The following is a 21,755-nucleotide window of genomic DNA, read 5'->3' on the forward strand; positions in this document are numbered from 1 at the left end:
GCCTCAGCCTCCCAAGTAGCTGGGACTACCGGTGTGTGCCACCATGCCCGGGTAATTTTTGTATTTTTAGAAGAGAAGGAGTTTCACCATGTTGGCCAGGATGGTCTCGATCTCTTGACCTTGCAAACTGCCCACCTCAGTGGTTCTTGTTTTTCTAAACACCATAAAGTTGTTCATCTGTGCTTTATTTTCTTTTCACGTAGGCATCTAATGCTATAAACTTCCTTCTTAGCACTGCTTTTCCTGTGTCCAGTTGGTTTTGAAATGTTGTGTTTCAATTTTATCCATTTCAAAAGATTCCATCGTTTCCATCTTCATTTTGTCATTGACCCAAGATCATTCAGAAGCTTGTTCTTTAATTTCAATTGATTTCAAGTGACTTGACCTTATTTTCATTTGTGAAATTGTATTGAGGCTCTTGTTTAGCCACATTACAAACATGTGATCTACCTTGGAGAATGTTCCGTGTGCCAATAAGACTGTGTATTCTGTGATTGTTGGGTAAATGTTCTGTAAGTATCTCTTAGTCCATTTTGTCTAATGTCCAATTTAATGTCGATGATTTTTTTGTTGATTTTCTGTTTCAGTGGTATGTCTAGTGCTGTGATTGAGCTGTTGAAGTCCTCCATAATATTGTATCTCTTTCTTTAGGTCTAGTAATATTTGCTTTATGAATTTGGATGCTCCTGTGTTGGGTACACAAACATTGAGAATTGTTATATCCTCCTGTGAACTGATGTTTTTATCACTACACAACGACCTTTGTGGAGGGTTTTTTTTTTCTACTGTTTCTGACTTAAAGTCTGTTTTATCTAAGATAAATATAGCTACTCCTACTCACTTTTGGTTTGTGTCGAAATGAAATACCTTTTCTACCTTTTAAGGTCGGTGCAAAAGTAACCAGTTTTTGCCATTAAAAGTAATGCAGTTACCTTCGCACCAACCTAATACGTTTAGTCTGTACGTGTCTTAACCAGTAAGGTGAGTTTCTTGTAAGCCGTATATAGATGGTTCATGTTTTTTATCCATTCTCCCTGTCTCTATCTTTTAAGTGAAGTATTTAATCCATTTACATTCAAGGTTCATATTGACATGTGAGCTTTTGCTCCTAACACAATGTTAACTGTTACCCAGTTGTTGTGTGAGCTCCTTATTCTTTCTCTTACCCTACCATGCTCCCATTTGGTTTCTTTTCCTTCTTTGTGTAATTGCTTTAGAAGACCTGTGAGTTTCAGACTTTCATGTGTTTTTATGATGATGAATATTGACCTTTTTTTCCATGTTCAAAACTCCTTTGAGCATTTCCTATAGGACTGATCTAATGGTGACAAATTCTGTCAGAATTCACTTGTCAGGGAAAAGCTCTCTCTCCTTCATTTGTGAAGCTTATTCTGGCAGGATTTAAAATTTGTGATTGGCACAGTATTTTTAAGCAGTTTGAAAATAGGACTCCATTCTCTTCTGGCTCATAAGGTTCCTGCTGTGATGTCTACTGTTGAGAAATGCTGAGTGTAGGATAAAGTTATATTGATCTATGAAGAACGATGGCAAGGAAAACCTGGCATCCTCCTCCCCCCACAAGGGGAAAACAGCTTGAGGCATTCTAAAGTAGCAAAACAGTATATGTCTGTCACACACCGGTTAAAACAATTCTTTAAGCACGGGCTATGTGGTCCTGCCCCCGGGGATCCCTCATGGAGACTACTTTCTGGTTTGTCCTTGACCAGTAGTAAGCAGGCACCAGCTGGCTACCTAGTTTTTCTTGGTTTTGTGAGAAAAGACAGAACACCTGTTAGTTAATAATAATCACCTGTTCAGAGAGAATAACTAAGTGGGTCAGAAACTGTTTGAGGCCCTCAGCCAGGAATGCTGTCAGGCCCTGAGGCTCTCAGCTTGGAAGGCTGTTGGCCCCTGGATAGTCCCATTTTGCTGTTCTATCTGGGTGTCTGCTTCTTTTTTTTTATTTTAATTTTTTTTTTTTAAAGACGAGGTTTCACCATGTTGATCAGGATGGTCTTGAACTCCTGACCTCAGGTAATCCACCCTCCTTGGCCTCCAAAGGGCTTGGATTACAGGCATGATCCACCACGCCTGGCTGGGTGTCTGCTTCTTAATGCCTTCAGCGCCGCCTGGGTGGGGGTCTTCCGGGCCCAGTTTAGGTTTCAGCTTTGCCTATCCTTCCTTCATCAATATCACTGATACTTTTATTTTTATTTTATTTTATTTATTTATTTTGAGACAGAGTTTCGCTCTTGTTACCCAGGCTGGAGTGCAATGGCGCAATCTCGGCTCACCGCAACCTCCGCCTCCTGGATTCAGGCAATTCTCCTGCCTCAGCCTCCTGAGTAGCTGGGATTACAGGCACGCGCCACCATGCCCAGCTAATTTTTTGTATTTTTAGTAGAGACGGGGTTTCACCATGTTGACCAGGATGGTCTCGATCTCTTGACCTCATGATCCACCCACTTCGGCCTCCCAACGTGCTGGGATTTATCACTGATATTTTTAAATTAATGTAATATGCACATAATGTATTGCTCCCTAATTTTCACAGTGGACACACCCATGTATCCACCAAGAGCAAGACACAGAACATCACCAACTTCCCTGAGGCCCCCTTGTGCCCCCTCCCAGTCATTACCCCAAGGGTGTCTAACAGCTGGACTAATAATACTGCCTACTATCATTGCTTTTGGTTTAAATTATTGCTCACTCATTCCATAAAGTCTCTGTTGAGTTGTACCTGAGACTTCTGAAAGGTTTTCTTATTGTTTGAATTCCATTATTTGTCTTTGGTGGCTGCTCAGATTGTTCCCAGGTCTCGAGTTCTGCTCCAGCTGCTGGGCCTCTCAGAGGGGACCTCACTCTTCTGTATCTGCTCACTGGTGCTCAGGTGGCCAAGCATCTCACAGCAGCCCCGTGATAGAGAGAAGGAACATCTCTACCCTTGCCCATCATAGACATGTTCACAGACACAGCCAAGCTACCAGTCCTCTGCTGACACATCCAAAGGAAACCCCTTTGTCCCCTGTTACATAAGTCCCCTGGCTAAACTCTCTACAGTGTAAGAACAAAATCAAACTGTACAAGAAATTATGATAAGTTGGCATTTACAAGAAATCCTTTGGCTCTTGGAAGTCCATCAGCAAAGTGTTAATATCTTCTTTGCATAGAGGCATCTTTCTATCTGTCTAGTTTATCACTCTACAGCTCTCCGTCTATCTGTGTTGGACACATGGGTGTGTCCACTGTGAAAATTATGGAGCAATAAATTATTTGTATATTTTATTAAGACATAAATATCTATCATCTCAATCTGAGATGGGGTTTCAACAAGTTGCCCAGGCTGGTCCTGACCTCCTGACCTTAGGTGATCCACCCGCCTTGGCCTCCCAAAGTGCTGGGACTACAGGCTTGAGCCGCCGTGCCCTGCCCTGTCATCTCAGCATGTTGAATCATATTCTACATGCTACTTAACATACAGAACACTTTTGTGCCACTATTTGTGCTGCTTTCCTTTTTTCTGTGCTTTCTAATGTTTCTGCACCTCCTTCCTCAGGCAGTAGATGATGAGGAAAGCCGCTTCTGTGGTGTGCGTCTGCAGACTTCGCCCCCGATGGAACCCCTGAACTTTGGTGCCTATTATATTGTGTCTAATTCTGCTCATCTGGAAATAATACCCACGGTTGGTAGAATTCAAACCTAACACTGCAGATTTCAGAATATTTTGTACTTTTGAAACAAATAGAATTTTAGCAAAATGCAGTATTTTCATCAATCAAAATATAAAGTTTTTAAAAATTGAAAATACAGGACAACAGTCTTAATCAAATTACATATTTCCAAGACCTTAACACAGGCAGAGTTAACATTTTAGCATTTGGGGCACTTACCTTGTGAGGAAAACTGTGCATTTTGTTTCTAAATCAAAGTTTCCACTTCGCTGTTAAGGTTCCCTGCAGACATGACATCTTGCTTAGCTGAGTCACTTAGCAAGTATTTGTTAAGTTTGAATGAAGAAATATGATATATTACACATCACATTTTAAGTATTTTTACTAAAGGTGACTGTAATATTTCTGCACAATTGAAGTTATCCCTACATATTATTTTAATAGAACATAATACACCAGGTAGGTAAAACCCTAGAGCTTTTTTTTTTCTGAGACAGAGGTTCACTCTTGTTGCCCAACTGCAGTTCAGTGGTGCGATCTCGGCTCACTGCAACCTCCGCCTCCTGGGTTCAAGTGATTTTCCTGCCACAGCCTCCTGAGTAGCTGGGGTTACAGGCACGTGCCACCACGCCCAGCTTATTTTTGCATTTCTAGTAGAGACAGGGTTTTCTCATGTTGGCCAGGCTGGTCTTGAACTCCTGACCTCATGATCTGCCCGCATCAGCCTCCCAAAGTGCTGGGATTACAGGCATGAGCCACTGCACCCAGCCAACACATAGGATTTTTGTACTCAGCTCAGATCATTTTTCTCTGGCTCATGGGGTGTTTAGAGCTAGGTTGCTCTTGCTTTCATAAAATAAAAGTATTTACTAACATTGTAAATTTAAAAGAATGTTTACTGGCTGGGTGCGATGGCTCATGCCTGTAATCTTAGCACTTCGGGAGGCTGAAGTGGGCAGATCACAAGGTCAGGAGTTTGAGACCAGTCTGGCCAACATGGCGAAATCCCATCTCTACTAAAAATACAAAAATTAGCCAGGCATGCTGGCATGCATTAGTAATCTCAGCTACTCAGGAGGCCGAGGCAGGAGAATCGCTTGAACCCAGGAAGTGGAGGTTGCAGTCAGCTGAGATTGCGCCACTGCACTCCAGCCTGGACGACAGAACAAGACTCCTTCTCCAAAATAATAATAATAATAATAAAAAGATTTACCTCTCTCCTTCTGTTTTCCCCCTCAACCAGCCATGACATTGCACAGAAAACAGGGGTACGCTCCACTGGCCAGTTCACTATAGGGAGCCAGGCCTTCCCACCCGCCGCTGCTTTAAGCCAACTGCTGTATTTCCTCTAGGAGTTGAAATTGTCCTACAGGAGTCCTGGAGAAATTCAGCCCTTCTCCAAATTCTATGCTGGGCAGATGAAGGAACCCATTCAAGTTGAGATTACTGACAAAAGACATGGGACTTTGGTCTGGAAGACTGTGGTGAAGCCAGGTAGGTGAGTGGGTGAGGCTGGCATTTTTGGTGAGGGGAAAATACACCTCTGCCATTGGGCGTCTAAGAAGAAAGCCTGTTTCTGGTTCCATCCCAGGTTAAAAATCGATTGTCAGTGTATTGCCAATGTGAGGAAAACAGAAGTGACGGCAGCGGTTTATCCATAGCAGTTCAAATGCTCACGGGGCCTGAGAATGGGGATGGCCATGGGAATGGAAACCCCCCACATCTGCGGGTAACCAACAGGAGGTTTTTTGTTTTGTTTTAAGGCAGGCTCTTGCTGTGTTGCCCAGGCTGGAGTGCAGTGGTGCAATCTTGGCTCACTGCAAGCTCCTCCTCCTGGGTTCCAGTGATTCTCCTTGCCTCAGTCTCCCAAGTAGTTGGGGCCACAGACACCAACCACCACACCTGGCTAATTTTTATATTTTTTTGTAGAGATGGAGTTTCACCCTGTTGGCCAGGCTGGTCTCAAACTCCTGACCTCAAGTGATCGACCCACCTCGACTTCCCAAAGAGCTGGGATTACAGGTGTGAGCCACTGTGCACGGCCAAAAACAGGAGATTTTAAGAGTCAGAACAAACCTACAGACTACTTCATTCCATTTTCTGCACAATTTAATAAATTATTCCACACTCACCTTTCTTAATTTTGGGATGTCATGTTCGTTCAGAGAGTCTGATGAAAAATCCTATAAAATGTTTCATCCATTCATACAAACTCAACATCAGAAACACAATTTCATGGAATTTAGAAACTCCCAGAAAAGTTACCAAAGATCTCCTCATAGGTCCTTGAATCTCTGTGTATATATTCAAGTATCTCCAATACTTGCAAATGTCATCCTGTTTGAATACCTACAATGATGCAGAAATCAGGGTCTTCAATCACAGCAGGTCATTATCTTCAGTAACACATTAGGAAAATTTCAATAAGGACATTAAGATAACATTTGCATAGGAACTGTAAATTGCCTTAACCTTTTCGGTAGTAATATGTACTTATATTAATTTAAAAATTGTCCCTTGTGGCCAGTCTCGGTGGCTCATGTCAGTAATCCCAGCACTTTAGGAGGCCAAGGTGAGAGGATCGCTTGAGGTCAGGAGTTCGAGACCAACCTGGGTAACACCATGAAACCGCATTTCTACAAAAAATACAAAACAAGCTGGGCATGCTAGTAGCTGCCTGTAGCCCCAGCTACTTGGGAGGCTGAGTTGGGAGGATCACTTGACCCCAGAGGGTGGAGGCTGCAGTGAGCCGAGTTTGTACCACTACACTCCAGCCTGGGTGACAGAGCGAGACTGTCTCAAAAAACAAAACAAAACTATCCTTTGAACAAAAAGCCCCTTTTAGAAATCTATACTATAATGTAAGAGTACACAGATGAAGGGAAATTATATGCAGTGATATTCTTTGAAGCACTGATAATGAGGGAAAAATGAATCCAATGTGAACGCCCAGGAATAAGAGGATACTTGACACACGAGTTCTTCTAGAACATGAGTACATTGTGGAATATTTTGGAGCAATTCAGATGGGTTTTGCCTGTTTCTGCTCATGTATTTTAGTAGTTTGGGGCAATACTGTCACAGCGTTGATGCTGTTGGCTAATCCGGCCCTTGTGGTCTTCCTTCTTTCACAGAATTCTCACAGTCCCATCTCCTCATAATGTCTAGAAAGTTGCAGATCAGGCCTGGCATGGTGGCTCACACCTGTAGTTCCAGCACTTTGGGAGGCCGAGGCAGGCAGATCACCTGAAGTCAGGAGTTCAAGACCAGCTTCCACAACATGGCGAATCCCCGTCTCTACTAAAAATACAAAAGTTAGCTTGGTGTGGTGGCACCTGCCTGTAATCCCAGCTACTCGGGAGGCTGAGGCAGGAGAAACGCTTGCACCCAGGAGGCGAAGGTTGCAGAAATAGAGCTGCAGACCAGCTCCATGGCTGTGCCTCCTTTCCCCAGACAGCAGGAGTTTTAGATGAGAGTGTAAGAGCATGTCGAAGGCCTCCTGGGAAATATCATTTCAATTATTTTCAAATTGGTAGCTTCGATTGTCAAACCTTCTATCAACTTCTAAGTCCTGGTACCAACACGAATAAAAATTTATTCTTTCAGGGTTGATAGTTTATATCTGAAACGCATTTATCTTCACTATAATTTTTGACATTATTATATAATATTGTCGTAGCCCTCGGAGTTCCTAAGATATCCACCTATGCTTAGAAATATTGGGAACATGGGTTGGGAATGGTGCTCACACCTGTAATTCCAGCACTTTGGGAGGCTGAGGCGGGCAGATCATCTGAGGTCAGGAGTTCGAGACCAGCCTGGAAAACGTGTAATCCTGTCTCTACTACAAATACAAAAATTAGCTGCACTTGGTGGCACATGCCAATAATCCCAGTTACTCGGGAGGCTGGGGCTATAGAATTGCTTGAACCTGGGAGGCTGAGATTACCTTGAGATTGGACTGCAATCTAGCCTGGGTGACAGAATGGGACTCCATCAGAAAAAGAAAGAAAAGAAAAGAAAGAATATTGGGAAAATGTGTTCCTCTCTCTGATACATTTCCTGAATGGGCAGTGAGTGGCACATGACTTAATTGGGTTTCATTAGTGTATTGTGCCAAATGAGATCCCTGCCTTATAGAATATGTAGAATTAAATTGTTCTAGTTGGCACGTGAAAGACTAGAAAAGCTAAGTGAGGGCACACGATTCATTGTATCTCACCTCCAATTCTTCCCTCTTTTGTAGTGGACATCCAGCTTGGAGCTGCATCAGCCCCTCCTGCCTCCTCAGGTTGGTGAAATGTTTCCCCTAAAGCCAGGGGGTGTATCTGGTGTCAAGAGGCCTTGAGTGCCTTGACTTCACAAAGCAATGCTCCGTTCCTTCTAACCTTGTCATTTACAAAGAACGAGCGATGCCAGAGAAAAATGAGTGTGACTTACTTTTTGGAGGGCATGAGGACAATCATGTCCACACAAGGAGCACCAACAGCAGATTCTTGGGGTGAATATCTTGCATCTGGGGAACTGTAAGTTAAAGTTGTTCTATACTGAACTTTGAGAGGGATATAGTAAGTACGAGATTAGAAAGTTAATCAGGAACCGGAAGTAAAATACCCAAAATGAAATGAATGTGGGCTAGGCAACAGACACAAGATGAAGAGCCATCCCTGGCCAGGCGCGGGGGCTCACGCCTGTAATCCCAGCATTTTGGGAGGCTGAGGTGGGTGGATCACCTGAGGTCGGGAGTTTGAGACCCACCTGACCAACATGGTGAAACCTCCTTCTCTACTGAAAACACAAAAATTAGCCAGGCGTGGTGGCACAGGCCTGTAATCCCAGCTTCTTGGGAGGCTGAGGGAGGAGAATCACTTGAACCTGGGAGGTGGAGGTTGTAGTGAGCTGAGATCTCGCCATTGCACTCCAGCCTGGACAACGAGTAAAACTCCATCTCAAAAAAAAAAGAGCCACCCACCCCCAGCCTGGTATGATGAATCTTTGTTTGGTGTAGATCTTAAATCCTGTCAGAGAGCAATTCTCAGAGTCTGCAACTCCCCCTTCCGTCCAGGTGCAGCGTTTGTGAAGGAGAACCTCCGGCAACTCCAGGCCAGGTTGGGGGACCTGAAGGGGGTGCTCGATGATCTCCAAGACAGTGAGGTTCTCACTGAGAATGAGAAAGAGCTGGTGGAGCAGGCAAAGACACGGCAGAGCAAGAACGAGGCCCTGCTGAGCATGGTGGAGAAGAAAGGGGACCCAGCCCTGGAGGTGCTCTTCGAAAGCATTAGTAAAAGGGACCCTTACCTTGTGTCCTATCTTAGACAGCATACTTTGTAAAGTGAGTCAGTCCGAGTGTCTGCAAGAGAGAATCCAGCGTTCTCATTGGAAATGGATGAAGAGAAATGCATCATCGATTCCAGTGTCCAAAACAGAGGAGGGCTGAGTAACATTTGCCCATCACACAGGCTTCTGGGACAGATACATAACCTAGAAGATACTCATTGGCTGTATCCCAATGCCTTTTCCTCAAGAACACCTGAAGAGAAAGACTATACCTTCTGGCCAGGCACAGTGGCTCATGCCTGTAATCCCAGCACCTGGGGAGGGCGAGGTTGTCGGATCACGAGGTCAAGAGATCAAGACCATCCTGGCCAAAATGGTGAAACCCCGTCTCTACTAAAAATACAAAAATTAGCTGGGTGTGGTGGCGCACGCCTACAGTCCTAGCTACTCAAGAAGCTGAGGCAGGAGAATCGCTTGAATCGGGGAGGTGGAGGTTGCAGTGAGCAGAGATCTGCACTAGTGACAGAGCAAGACTCCATCTCAAAAGAATATCTGAAGAGAATAAAAAGGATGCTTTTAAATCATTTCTAATCATGGCTCAATATGTAACTGTTTCATCCACTGACACATTTCCTGAAGACCCAGCGTGAAGAACTTCAAGGCAGTTGTGCTTATGGGTGACAAGACCTAGAAAAGTGAAAGTCTCCTGATTAACATGAAAGCCAATTTTTGTGGACACTCTGTTTGAAGTCTCACCATTCCACCACAAAAGCAGGAAAGCTAACCAAATCTCTCAATTAAAGAGACTCAGGTATTTACTAATGGTATTGGTTTTATATATGTTTCCCCTTTCACATTTTATCTATTACTGTTATTACTAGAATAATGTAAATTCATTTATTCTACAAGTACCCGGGAGGCGGAGGTTGCAGTGAGCCGAGGTGGCACCATTGCACTCCAGCCTGGGCGACAAAGTGAGACTACATCTTAAAAAAAAAAGAAAAAGAAAAGCCCTTGGAAATGATTATATATCTTGTAATCATTAAGTTTTGTATAGCCCGTTGGCTATTTCAATAACTCATGAGGAAAATAGCCTACTATATATTTCCGGTTAGTTAACCATTTCTCTTCTCTTCCTTCACTCTTGATATTCCAAGTTTCATTCTGCAATATTCTCCTTTGTCTGAAACATCTGATGGCTATGAATTCTCTTATTTTTTCTTTTTCTTTTCCTTTTTTTTTTTTTTTTTTTTTTTTTTTGAGACAGATCTTGCTGTCCCCCAGGCTGGAGTGCAGTGGTATGATCTCAGCTCACTGCAACCTCTGCCTTCTTGCCTCCTGGGTTCAAGCAATTCTCCTGCTTCAGCCTTTTGAGTAGCTGGGATTACAGGTGGGCACCATCACACCCAGCTAATTTTTTTGTATTTTTAGTAGAGATGGGGTTTCACTATGTTGGCCAGGCTGGTCTGGAACTCTTGGCCTCAAGTGATCCATCCACCTCAGCCTACCAAAGTGCTGGGATTACACGTGAGAGTCACCGTGCCCGGCCACAGCTTACCCTTGGATTCTAAGTAATTTTGATTTGTAACCTGGAAGTTTGAATGTTAGATTATAAGACTCTGTGATTCATCTGTATTCAACAGAAAGTGCCAATTTTTTTAAGTCTTCTATGATTTGAGGGTGTTTTGTTTGTTTGTATATTTGATTGGTCTTTTGTTGTTGTTTGAGACAGTCTTGCACTGTCCCCGGGCTAGAGTGCAATGGCGGGTGTGATCTCGGCTCACTGCAACCTCCGCCTCCCAGGTTCATGCGATTCTCCTGCCTCAGCCTCTCCAGGAGCTGGGATTACAGGCATGAGTCATCCTGCCCGACCACAGTAGGTTTTAAGGGAAGCACGTCTTGCTCTGGAGAAGTATAACTTAAAGTAGTTTAATATGGCTGGAAATAAACTCGTAAAAGAACAGAGTAAATGCAAGACTTTAGAGGCAGGCAAGAGTTAGAAGTTGAAAATCCAAAAATGACAGGCAAAACCTTTTGGTCTTTAGACTGAAAGCGCATGGTAACTAGGCAAAGGCAGACAGCAGGGTGCTGACGCTTCCAAGCAGGAGATGATGGAGGGTGGGCTGGGAATGGTGGGCTGGGAATGGGTAGGAGGCAGGGAACCAGGTTATGAGGCTGTCGTAAAATTCTACAACAAGTATTAGCCAGCATAGGTTAAGGACACTGGAGTTAATACATACCAGAGGAAACAGTTATTTAAAAATAGAGTAAAGGGCAAGGAGCAGTGGCTCCCACCTATAATCCCAGCACTGTGGGAGGCCAAGGCAGATGGATCACCTGAGGTCAGGAGTTCGAAACCAGCGTGGCCAAGGTAAAACCCCGTCTTTACGAATGCCTGTAATCTCAGCTACTTGGAAGGCTGAGGCAGGAGAATGGCTTGAATCTGGGAGGTGGGGATTGTAGTGAGCCGAGATTGCACTGCTGCACTCCAGCCTGGGCAACAGGACGAAAATACATCTCAAAAGAAAATAAAAATAAATTAATAAATAAAATAAAATAGAGTAGGCCAGGTGCAGTGGCTCACGCCTATAATCCCAGCACTTTGGGAGGCCGAGGCGGGTGGATCACGAGGTCAAGAGATCGAGACCATCCTGGTCAACAAGGTGAAACCCCGTCTCTACTAAAAATACAAAAATTAGCTGGGCACAGTGGCACATGCCTGTAGTCCCAGCTACTTGAGAGGCTGAGGTAGAATTGCTTGAACCCAGGAGGCGGAGGTTGTGGTGAGCCAAGATCGCGCCATTGCACTCCAGCCTGGGTAACAAGAGTGAAACTCCGTCTCAAAAAAGTAAATAAATAAAAAATAAATAAAATAAAATAGAGTAAAGGGCCGGGTGTGGTGGCTCATGCCTGTAATCCTAGCACTTTGGGAGGCCGAGGCAGGTGAATCACTTGAGGTCAGGAGTTCAAGACCAGGCTGGCCAACATGGTGAAACACCATTTCTACTAAAAATACAAAATTATCCAGGTGTGATGGTGTGTGCCTGCAATCTCAGCCACTTGGGAGTCTGAGGCATGTGAATCAGTTGAACCCGGGTGGTGGAGGTTGCAGTGAACCATTTATGGTGCCACTGCATTCCATCCTGGATGACAGAGTCAGACTCTGTCTCAAAACACACACACACACACACACACACACACACACACACACACACGTAGCTAAGCCTGTCATCCCAGCACTTTGGGAGGCAGAGAGGGGCAGATCACGAGGTCAGGAGATTGAGACCATCCTGGCCAACATGGTGAAACCCCGTCTCTACTAAAATACAAAAATTAGCCAGGTGTGGTGGTGCGCACCTGTAGTCCCAGCTACTTGGGAGGCTGAGGCAGGAGAATCACTTGAAGCAGGGAGTTGGAGGTTTCAGTGAGCCGAGATTGCGCCACTGCCCTCCAGCCTGGCAACACAGCAAGACTCTGTCTCAAAAAAATTTTTTTTCAAAATCATGCCTAGAGACAGGTCATGATGGCTGAGTGGACACAGCCAGGAAGCACCACTCCCACCAAGAGAAACCAAAATATTGGGTAAACCAACATACCTAGAGAAGGTCTTCGGAGAGAAAACACCAAGAGTTGGTACAGAGGAGATGCAGACATCAGGGCTGAAAAGTGAGGAACCTGGAAGTATGGTGTCGGGGAGCTGAATGCTAGGGCCGGTTCCCAGCACTGAAAGCCTCCTAGGGAAGGGGTGAGTGAAGGGACAGAGGGACGGCAGGCTCTCGCCACAGACTGCAGGTGTCCTAGCTACAGGAGACCACATGCCTTCCATAGGCATTTTGTCAGAGGCATTTGAGCCTGAGCACCTCCGTCCTGAGGTGGATCACTTCACTTCAGGAGTTCAAGACCAGCCTGGCCAACATGGTGAAACCCCATCACGACTAGAAAACAGCGTTAGCCAGGTGTGGTGGGACGCACCTGTAATCCCAACTACCCCATCTTGAGTAGGAGCTGGGCAAAATGAGGCTGAGACCTACTGGGCTGCATTCCCAGATGGTGAAGGCATTTCAAGTCACAGGATGAGGAAGGAGGTTAGCACAAGGTTGCAGTAACGGAGCCGGCCAAAACCAAGATGGCGACAAGAGTGACCTCTGGTCATCCTCACTGCTACACTCCCACCAGTGCCACGACAGTTCATGGATACCATGGCAGTGTCAGGAAGTTACCCTGTGTGGTCTGCAAAGGGGAGACATGAATAATCCACCCTTTGTTTACCATATCATCAAGAAATAACCATTAAAATGGTTATTTTTTTGTTATAATGGTTATGATTTTTATTGGTTTATAAAGTTAATTTATAATTAAATTAAATTTTATAATGGTTATAATGTTTATAATTTTTTTTGGCAAGCAAGGCGGGGCACTGTGGCTCACACCTGTAATCCCAGCACTTTGGGAGGCCGAGGCAAACAGATCACCCGAGGTCAGGAGTTCAAGACCAGCCTGGCTAACATGGTGAAACTCCATCTCTACTAAAAATACAAAAATTAGCCAGGCATGGTGGCACACATCTGTAATACCAACTACTCGGGAGACAGATGCAGGAGCATCCCTTGAACCCAGAGGGCGGAGGTTGCAGTGAGCCGAGATGGAGCCATTGTCTCTCCTGCCTGGGCAACAAGAGTGAGACTCCATCTCAAAAAAAACAAAACAAAACAAAACAATGGGCAACTGGCAGCCCTCGGGGCTACTCTCTCTGTGGAGCAGCCATCCTTTTATTTCTTCACTTTCCTAATAAACTTGCTTTCACTTTACGGACTGGCCCTGAATTCTTTCTTGCATGAGACCTGTCTCAAAAAAAAAAAAAAAAGAACAAGTGAACTTGAATCTGATCAGGCCTCCATATCTAAACACCAGTTTAAAAGAAATTCAAAGGCCAGAAAACATGTTTTGTTTTTTTGTTTTTTGAGACGGAGTTTCGCTCTTGTTACTCAGGCTGGAGTGCAATGGCATGATCTCGGCTCACCACAACCTCCGCCACCTGGGTTCAGGCAATTCTTCTGCCTCAGCCTCCTGAGTAGCTGGGATTACAGGCACGCGGCACCATGCCCAGCTAATTTTTTGTATCTTTTAGTAGAGACGGGGTTTCACCACGTTGACCTGGATGATCTCGATCTCTTGACCTTGTGATCCACCCGCCTTGGCCTCCCAAAGTGCTGGGATTACAGGCTTGAACCACCGCGCCCGGCCGAAAACATGTTAAATAATGGCCAGGCATCGTAGTTCAAGCCTGTAATCCTAGCACTTTAGAGGCCAAGACAGGCGAATCACCTGAGGTCAGGAGTTCGAGACCATCCTGACCAACATGGTGAAACCCCATCTCCACTAAAAATACACACACACAAATATTAGCTGGACATGGTGGCAGGCGCCTGTAATCCCAGCTACTTGGGAGGCTGCGGCAGGAGAATCACTTGAACTTGGGAGGTGGAGGTTGCAGTGAGCTGAGATCACGCCATTGCACTCCAGCCTGGGTGACAGAAGGAGACTCCATCTCGAAAAAGAAAAGAAGAAAGAAAAACATATTAAATGACAACACAAGGACATAATTGGCACAACGGAAACCAAAGAAAATTTAACAGAAAAAATGACCTAGTTTCTACAACAGTAACAACAAGGTTCAAATTGTGGGGGTGGGGGGAAATTAGGTAAGCAGCAACAAAGAATTAAAAATTAGATGAACAAAGAGTTAACACAGAAAATCTATTATAATAGATGACTTGTATCTCTATGCAAAACTATACAGTAAAAATAAGAACCAGGGAAATGACAACATTAACAGAATATTTTATGATTTTGTGAATTATGATTACTTTTACTTGTAAGGGAGTAAAGCATTTCTTAACTCTTCATCTTTTAAGAGTACATAGTGATTTTTTTTTTATATACAGGGTCTCTATCAGCCAGGCTGGAGGGCAGTGGCACAATATCAGCTCATTATAACCTCCACCTCCTGAGCTCAAGCGATCCTCCCACCTCAGCCTCCCAAGTAGCTGGGAGTACAGGCATGCACCACACACTAGCTAATTTTTGTATTTTTTGTAGAGACAGGGTTTGCCATTTTGCCCAGGCTGGTCTTGAACTCCTGAGCTCAGGCGACCCATCCACATTGGCCTCTCAAAGCCACTGCACCTGGCCATCATAGTGATATTTTTACAGGTGAAGTAATATATCATGTTCCCAAATTTATTTATTTACTTATTTTTCTCCCTCTCTCTTTTCTTTCTTTCCTTCTTTCTTTCTCTCTCTTTTCTTTCGAGACAGAGTTTTGCTCTTTTGCCCAGGCTGGAGTGCAATGGTGAGACCTCAGCTCACTGCAACTTCTGCCTCCCAGGTTCAAGCGATTCTCCTGCCTCAGCCTCCCGAGTAGCTGGGATTACAGGCATGCACCACCATGCCCGGCTAATTTTGTATGTTTAGTGAGGACGAGTTTTCTCCATCTTGGTCAGGTTGGTCTTGAACTCCTGACCTCGGGTGATCCGCCCGCCTCGGCCTCCCAGTGCTCCCAATTTTCTTTAAAAATATCCACCTAGCAGTGAGGGCACAGGTGAAAAGGGATATTGAGGATGCCAAAAAAAGAAGCAGGTTTTTGAAGGGACAGGATGAGAAAACGAGAGCAGGAAGCACAGCTGGGGGAGATGAAGACAGAGAAAACAGAAGGGAGTTGGACACCTACAACCACTAGAGAGCGGAAGAGGACTATCCTTCAGTGCCCTCAGTCCAGACCTGAACCAAGGCTCCACAGGGTTCTTCCCAGCTCCCGTGACTTATGTTGTAACTTGGGAACCCCCGAAAAGGAGAGCCTGAAAGCAGGGCTTACATGCAGGTAGTTTATTTGGGGAAGAGGTCAGAAACTTTCTTATGCCACATTTTACTTTTTTTTCTTTTTTGAGACAGTCTTACTCTATCCCCCAAGCTGGAGTACAGTGGGGTGATCTCGGCTCACTGCAACCTCTACCTCCCAGGTTCAAGCAATTCTCCTGCCTCTGCCTCCCGAGTAGCTGAGATTACAGGCATGTGCAACCATGCCCAGCTAATTTTTATATTTTTAGTAGAGACAGGGTTTCACCATGTTGGCCAGGGTAGTCGAACTCCCAGCCTTGGATGATCCATCTGCCTTGGCCTCCCAATGTGCTGGGATTACAGGGGTGAGCCATCGCGCCCAGCCATACATTATACTTTTTAATTCTGCATAGCATGGAACACTGTTCAGACTTTGAAAGGAATGAAATACTGGTCGGGCACAGCAGCTGTGCCCCGAGACAGAGTCTTGCTCTGTCACCCAGGCTGGAGTACAGTGGTGCGATCTCAGCTCACTCCCTTGACCTCCCGGGTTTAAGCAAACTCCTGCCTGAGCATCTGGAGTAGCTGGGATTACAGGTGTGCGCCAACATGCCCTGTTAATTTTTATCCTCATGCCTGGGACCGGGGACCAGGACCTCCTCTGGTGTGGGAGGCATACAGTGAGCACCATGGACTGAAGCCAGGATGGTCTCAGGAGAGGCACTTCCCTTCCGGGCTACCTGAAGCCCTCTGCAGGGCTGTGCTTCTGGAAATGCATTCAAGGTCAGAGCTTCTAGTCCCAGTAAAGCGGATCCTCAGGAAGACACGTGACCAGAAGGAACTCACTGGCTCGGGCAATCTGAGACTGGGATGGGGCAAAACTCACTCCCAGTGGGGCCACCTGGCAGGATCCTGCTAAGGCAATACCACCCAGAGACCAGAAATGTTCATTTGGGCAGTGGGGTGACGGCGTTGGAATCGATGAATGGACAGCTGTCTAAAAATCATTGTGGCAAACTGAGGATTGTCTACCACTGGCTTCCAAAATTCTGACGCACAGTAAGACATCGTTTTGCATCTGCATACTTTTTTTTTTTGAGACAAGGTCTTGTTCTGTCACCCAGGCTGGACTGCAGTGACATGATCTCGGCTCACTGCAACTTCTGCTTCCAGGGTTCAAGCGATTCTCCTGCCTCAGCCTCATGAGTAGCTGAGATTACAGGCACACAACACCACGCCCGGCTAATTTTTGTATTTTTAGTAGAGATGGGGTTTCACCATGTTAGCTAGGCTGGTCTCAAACTCCTGGCCTCAGGGGATCTGCCTGCCTTGGCCTCCCAAAGTGCTGGGATTACAGGTGTGAGTCACTGCACCTGGCCACACCAGCATACTTCTACAAAAGAACACCACCCTCTATAGTCAACAATAATGGGGTTCAAAATAGCTAGAAGAGAGGATTTTGCATGTTCTCACCACAAAGAAATGACAAAGGTCTAGGATGATAGATTTGCTAAAACCTTGATCATTGCACAATTTATATATGTATCAAAGCATCACGCCGCACCCCATAAACATGTACACTTAAAAACAAAGGTTAGTTTTAAAAATAACACCCTGTATTACATGATGCTTTATATTCCACTATATTCTTTTTTTTTTTTTTTTGGGGGGGGTAAGACGGAGCATTGCTCTGTCACCCAGGCACAATCTCAGCTCACTGCAACCTCTGTCCCCCAGGTTCAAGCAATTCTCCTGCCTCAGCCTCCCAAGTAGCTGGGATTACAGGCTACCGCCACCATGCCCAGCTAATTTTTGTATTTTTAGTTGAGATTGGGGTTCACCATGTTGGCCAGGCTGGCCTCAAACTCCTGACCTTGTGATCTGCCCACCTCGGCCTCCTAACGTGCTGGGATTACAGGTGTGAGCCACCGTGCCCGGCCTATTCCTGTTTTCAAATGCTGGTCAGGTCACCTTAAAATGGTTTTCTCACTCTCTAAGAATCTGGGATAGGGTTTTCCACTGCTCTAGATGATCCCCATGTGTTTGCACTTGACAGAGTATGATGAAGAGCCGGTTCACACCCACACTGCCTCCCAGTGAGGGTGAGCCTTCCCCACCACACAAAGCTGCCAGCTCTGATTTCAGGAGGAGTAACTGGGCTCAGGGCGCTGAGGACACTTGCCCAAGGCCACACAGCCTGGATGTCGCAATGCCCATTTCTGCCTAACTCCTGGAGGAGGAAAATGACTAAATACCCCTAATTTCGCTGCTATTCAGAGTAAAATTTAATCCAGTCCTTCCTCCGCTTCTGCAGGTAAGATCAAGCTGCACTCGCATGCTGTTCTCTTACACTATACCATGTAAATTAAAGGCATTCCAGAGCTCAGACTTTAAAATGTATTTTTCACTTTAGAAGGCCAAGGCAGGAGGATCACTCGATGCCAAGAGTTCGAGACCAGTTTGGCCAACATGGTGAAACTCTTGACTCTACAAAAAATACAAGAATTAGCCGGGTGTGGTCAGGTACATCTGTAGTCCCAGTAGTCCCAGCTGCTCAGGAGGCTGAGACATGAGAATCTCTTGAACCCAGGAGGCGTAGTTTGCTGTGAGCCAAGATTGTGCCACTCCACTCCAGCCTGGGCAACAGAGTCAGACTCTGTCTCAAAAATAATTTTTTTTTAATTGCTGAACACAAATCATTAACTAATACAAGTGCTTTAAATATTAAAATTATTTCTTAAAAAGCAAAAGAGGTTGGGCATGGTGACTCATACCTGTAATCCTAGCACTTTGAGAGGCCGAGGTGGGAGGTCAGGAGTTTGAAACAAGCCTGGCCAACATGGTGAAACCTGTCTCAAATACAAAAAAAAAAAACTAGTGGAGCATAGCGGCAAGTGCCTGTAATCCCACCTACTCCGGAGGCTGAGGCAAGAGAATCGCTTGAACCTGGGGGACAGAGGTTGCAGTGAGCCGCGACTGAGTCTGGGTGACTGCACTACAGCCTGGGTGACAGAGCGAGACTCCATCTCAAAAAAAAGAAAAAGAGGCCAGGCACTGTGGCTCATGACAGTAATCCCAGCACTTTCGGAGGCGAGGCAGGTGGATCGCTTGAACAGAGGAGTTCAAGACCAGCCTGGGCAACATGGTGAAACATGGTCTCTAAAAAAATACAAAACTTAGCCGGTGTGATGATGCCTGCCTGCAATCCTAGCTCCTCTGGAGGCTAAGGCAGGAGGATCGCTTGAGCCTGGGAGGTGGAGGCTGCAGTGAGCTGTGATCAAGCCACTGAACACCAGCCTGGGTGACAAAGCAAGAACTTGTCTCAAAAATAAAAAAGCAAAAAAATAAAGGTTATGTACAAAGGGGAATCACTAAGCTGATTCCAAAAATGCATAAGTGGAAAATCTGCAGTGAAACCAGAGCATCCCACCCCCGCTTTGGAGAAGGGCTATGATCAGCACGCAGTCAGCTGGGGACGGATGCAGGGGTGTGTCTGCACATAAAGGTCAAGTCATTTTGGTTCATGCAGGATCCTCCAGACCTTCCCAAGACTGAATGAGCCTGTGGCTTTCTTCCTTTTCCATAGTCCCAATAAGGCCACATGACATTCAATTCTTTGTTTTCTTGTTTATTGTTTTTTTGAGACAGAGTCTCACTCTGTCACCCAGGCTGGAGTGCAGTGGCACAATCTCGGCTCACTGCAACCTCCGCCTCCCAAGTTCAAGCAATTCTCCTGCCTCAGCCTCCACGGTAGCTGGGATCACAGGCATGCACCACTGTGCCGGCTAATTTTGAATTTTTACTAGAGACGGGGTTTCTCCATGTTAGTCAGGTTAGTCTCAAACTCCTAACCTCAGGTGATCCTCCCACCTCAGCCTCCCAGAGTGCTGGGATTACAGGCGTGAGCCACCATGCTCGGCCGCCCAGCCTGAATTTTTTTTAAAGTTTTTATATAGCTTGATACCAATGGATTAAATCTTGACAGGGCATTTTGCATGACTCAACTACAGGAAAGAGTTATCCATGGTGTTCTCAGCCCTCTAAATCCTACACCCAGCCCCGCTGCAGGAGAGGGTCAGGGTCAGCTTTTTCTCTGTGACCCTGTGGCTGGCATTAAGGATGTCGATAAATAATCCTTCCTTTCTCTCCTTCCAGAAACACACACAGACTGTGCTTCCCAGCACCCCTTTGAAGCTGGGCGTGACCAGGTGACCTGCTCTGGCTAATGAGTATGAGCAGAGGGGACAGGTGTCCTATCAGGTCCAAGCTTCAGGAGTCACTGCCTGCTGTGCCATCTTCTCTTCTTCCCAGTGCCCAAGGGCTGGCAGCACTCCAGATGATGGCTGTGCCATGGGCCCAGGGCACATGGGTGATATGGAGCAGAGTGCTTGGCTGGCCCACAAAGGAGAGAAACCTCTGCTGCATGAGGACCACGGAGAACCTGCAGCTGTGACTGCCACACAGCCAAGCCTGCTGTGACCAACACAGCTCCAGAAGAGCCTGGCATGTGGAGGTCTCAGAAAAATGGATGAATAGGCTGGGTGTGGGGGCTCACGCCTGTAATCCCAACATTTTGGGAGGCTGAGGCAGGCAGATTGCCTGAGGTCAGGAGTTCAAGACCGACCTGGCTAACATGGCAAAACCCCATCTCTACTAAAAATACAAAAATTAGCCGGGAGTGGTGGTAGGCGCCTATAATCCCAGCTACTCAGGAGGCTGAGGGAGGAGAATCACTTTAACCCAGGAGGCGGAGACTGCAGTGAGCCGAGATCGTGACACTGCACTCCAGCCTGGGTGGCAAGAGGGAAACTGTCTCAAAAAGAAAAAAAAAAGTGAATGAATGAATGGTAGGGAATCGGGACAGGGTCACAGATGTCCCCCCAGGCTGGAGGTGGAGGAAGCAGCCATGCCTGAAGCCTGCTCTCCACACAGATACTTTATTTCCCGCACTCCCATTTTGCCATGCTGACTCTGGCGTCTTGGCGCTGACTTTTCCCCCGCCTGTCAGCACTGGAGGGCTCTTGGGGAGTGAGGAGCTACAGAGACAGGGACACAGGATGCATGGAGAGCCTGGGAGATGGAGACAGGAAAGCGAGCCAGAAGCAGGAGGTGGGGGACCACAGGGAGTCAGGGCTCCGCAGACAGGGAAAGGGCACATATGGAGACAAGACGGAGAGACTGACCAGGAAACCAAGAGAACAGGAAGTCGGGAGGCAGAAGGAAAAGCAGGGTCAGGAGCAGAGAGAAGGACGGGGAGACAGAGACGAGGCAGTGAGGAAGGGAGGATGGAAACAGGTGGGGGGCAAAAAGACAGAGGCCTAGGACTGGGAGAAGACAGACCCACAAGGCAAACAGAGAAGCAGAGACACAAGAGACCCCACAGAGAGCCAGGGCAGGGTGGGGACTCGTGCCCATCGTGTTAGCCCCGGGAGTCTTTGCTGCTGGAGGAGCCAGGGCCCGTGCTGGAGGCGGGGCCGGGGCTGGAGGCATGGCCTCTGCTGGACCTGAGGCCTCCGCTGGACTCGGATGTGGTGCCTCCGCTCTCCACACCCCACTCCGTGCTTTCTCCACCTCTGCTGGACCCCACGTATCCCGTAGAGCCCAGGTAGCTGCTGGCACTGACAGGTCTGAAAGTCATGTGGCCCCCACTCGAGGCACTGGTGGAGCCCAAGGTCACGTGGCCAGTGCTGGGGTCACTGTGGGTGGTGTGGCTGGGCAAATGCCCTGCACTGGGGCTGAGGGGGCCAAAAGTGACACGGCCATGAGAGCTGCGGTCTTTGCTAGTCCCCTGGCTCAAGATGGACCCGGGGATGGCATGGGGCTGCAAGGAGGGCACCAGGGCGGTGCTGGAGCCGTTCCTTTGGGTGCTGGCTAGGTCCATGCCCAGGGTGCCGTCCAGCTTTGCAGCGGCGTCAGCCAGGTCCTTCTGGTGCTGTGCCTCTGCCTGCTCCTGGAGCTCCACCTGCA

At 46.6% G+C, this 21,755-nt stretch overlaps 2 protein-coding genes across 9 annotated transcripts in view; one reads left to right on the forward strand and one right to left on the reverse strand.

Moving 5' to 3' along the window:
* Positions 1-9,769, forward strand: part of CARD8 (caspase recruitment domain family member 8) — a 27,464-nt gene extending 17,695 nt beyond the window's left edge. For 2 of the 3 annotated variants that reach the window (XM_008988319.6, XM_008988322.6), the window contains 4 exons: positions 3,560-3,685; positions 5,027-5,168; positions 7,921-7,965; positions 8,740-9,769. In XM_008988319.6, coding sequence (XP_008986567.4) covers positions 3,560-3,685; positions 5,027-5,168; positions 7,921-7,965; positions 8,740-9,005 — 579 coding nt within the window. In that variant the 3' untranslated portion in view covers positions 9,006-9,769. Of the gene's footprint in view, positions 1-3,559; positions 3,686-4,917; positions 5,169-7,920; positions 7,966-8,739 lie in introns of those variants that run through there. The other variant, XM_078359340.1, reaches the window with a different exon arrangement.
* Positions 4,053-21,755, reverse strand: part of ODAD1 (outer dynein arm docking complex subunit 1) — a 42,090-nt gene continuing 24,387 nt past the window's right edge. For 4 of the 6 annotated variants that reach the window (XM_035284297.3, XM_035284295.3, XM_035284294.3 and 1 more), the window contains one exon: positions 4,053-21,750. In XM_035284297.3, the coding sequence (XP_035140188.3) occupies positions 21,208-21,750 (543 nt within the window). In that variant the 3' untranslated portion in view covers positions 4,053-21,207. The remainder of the gene's footprint in view (positions 21,751-21,755) is intronic. The other 2 variants (XR_013530819.1, XR_008478469.2) reach the window with 2 other exon arrangements.

The sequence above is a fragment of the Callithrix jacchus genome, chromosome 22 (assembly GCF_049354715.1).
Source record: "Callithrix jacchus isolate 240 chromosome 22, calJac240_pri, whole genome shotgun sequence".
Classification (NCBI taxonomy): domain Eukaryota; kingdom Metazoa; phylum Chordata; class Mammalia; order Primates; family Cebidae; genus Callithrix; species Callithrix jacchus.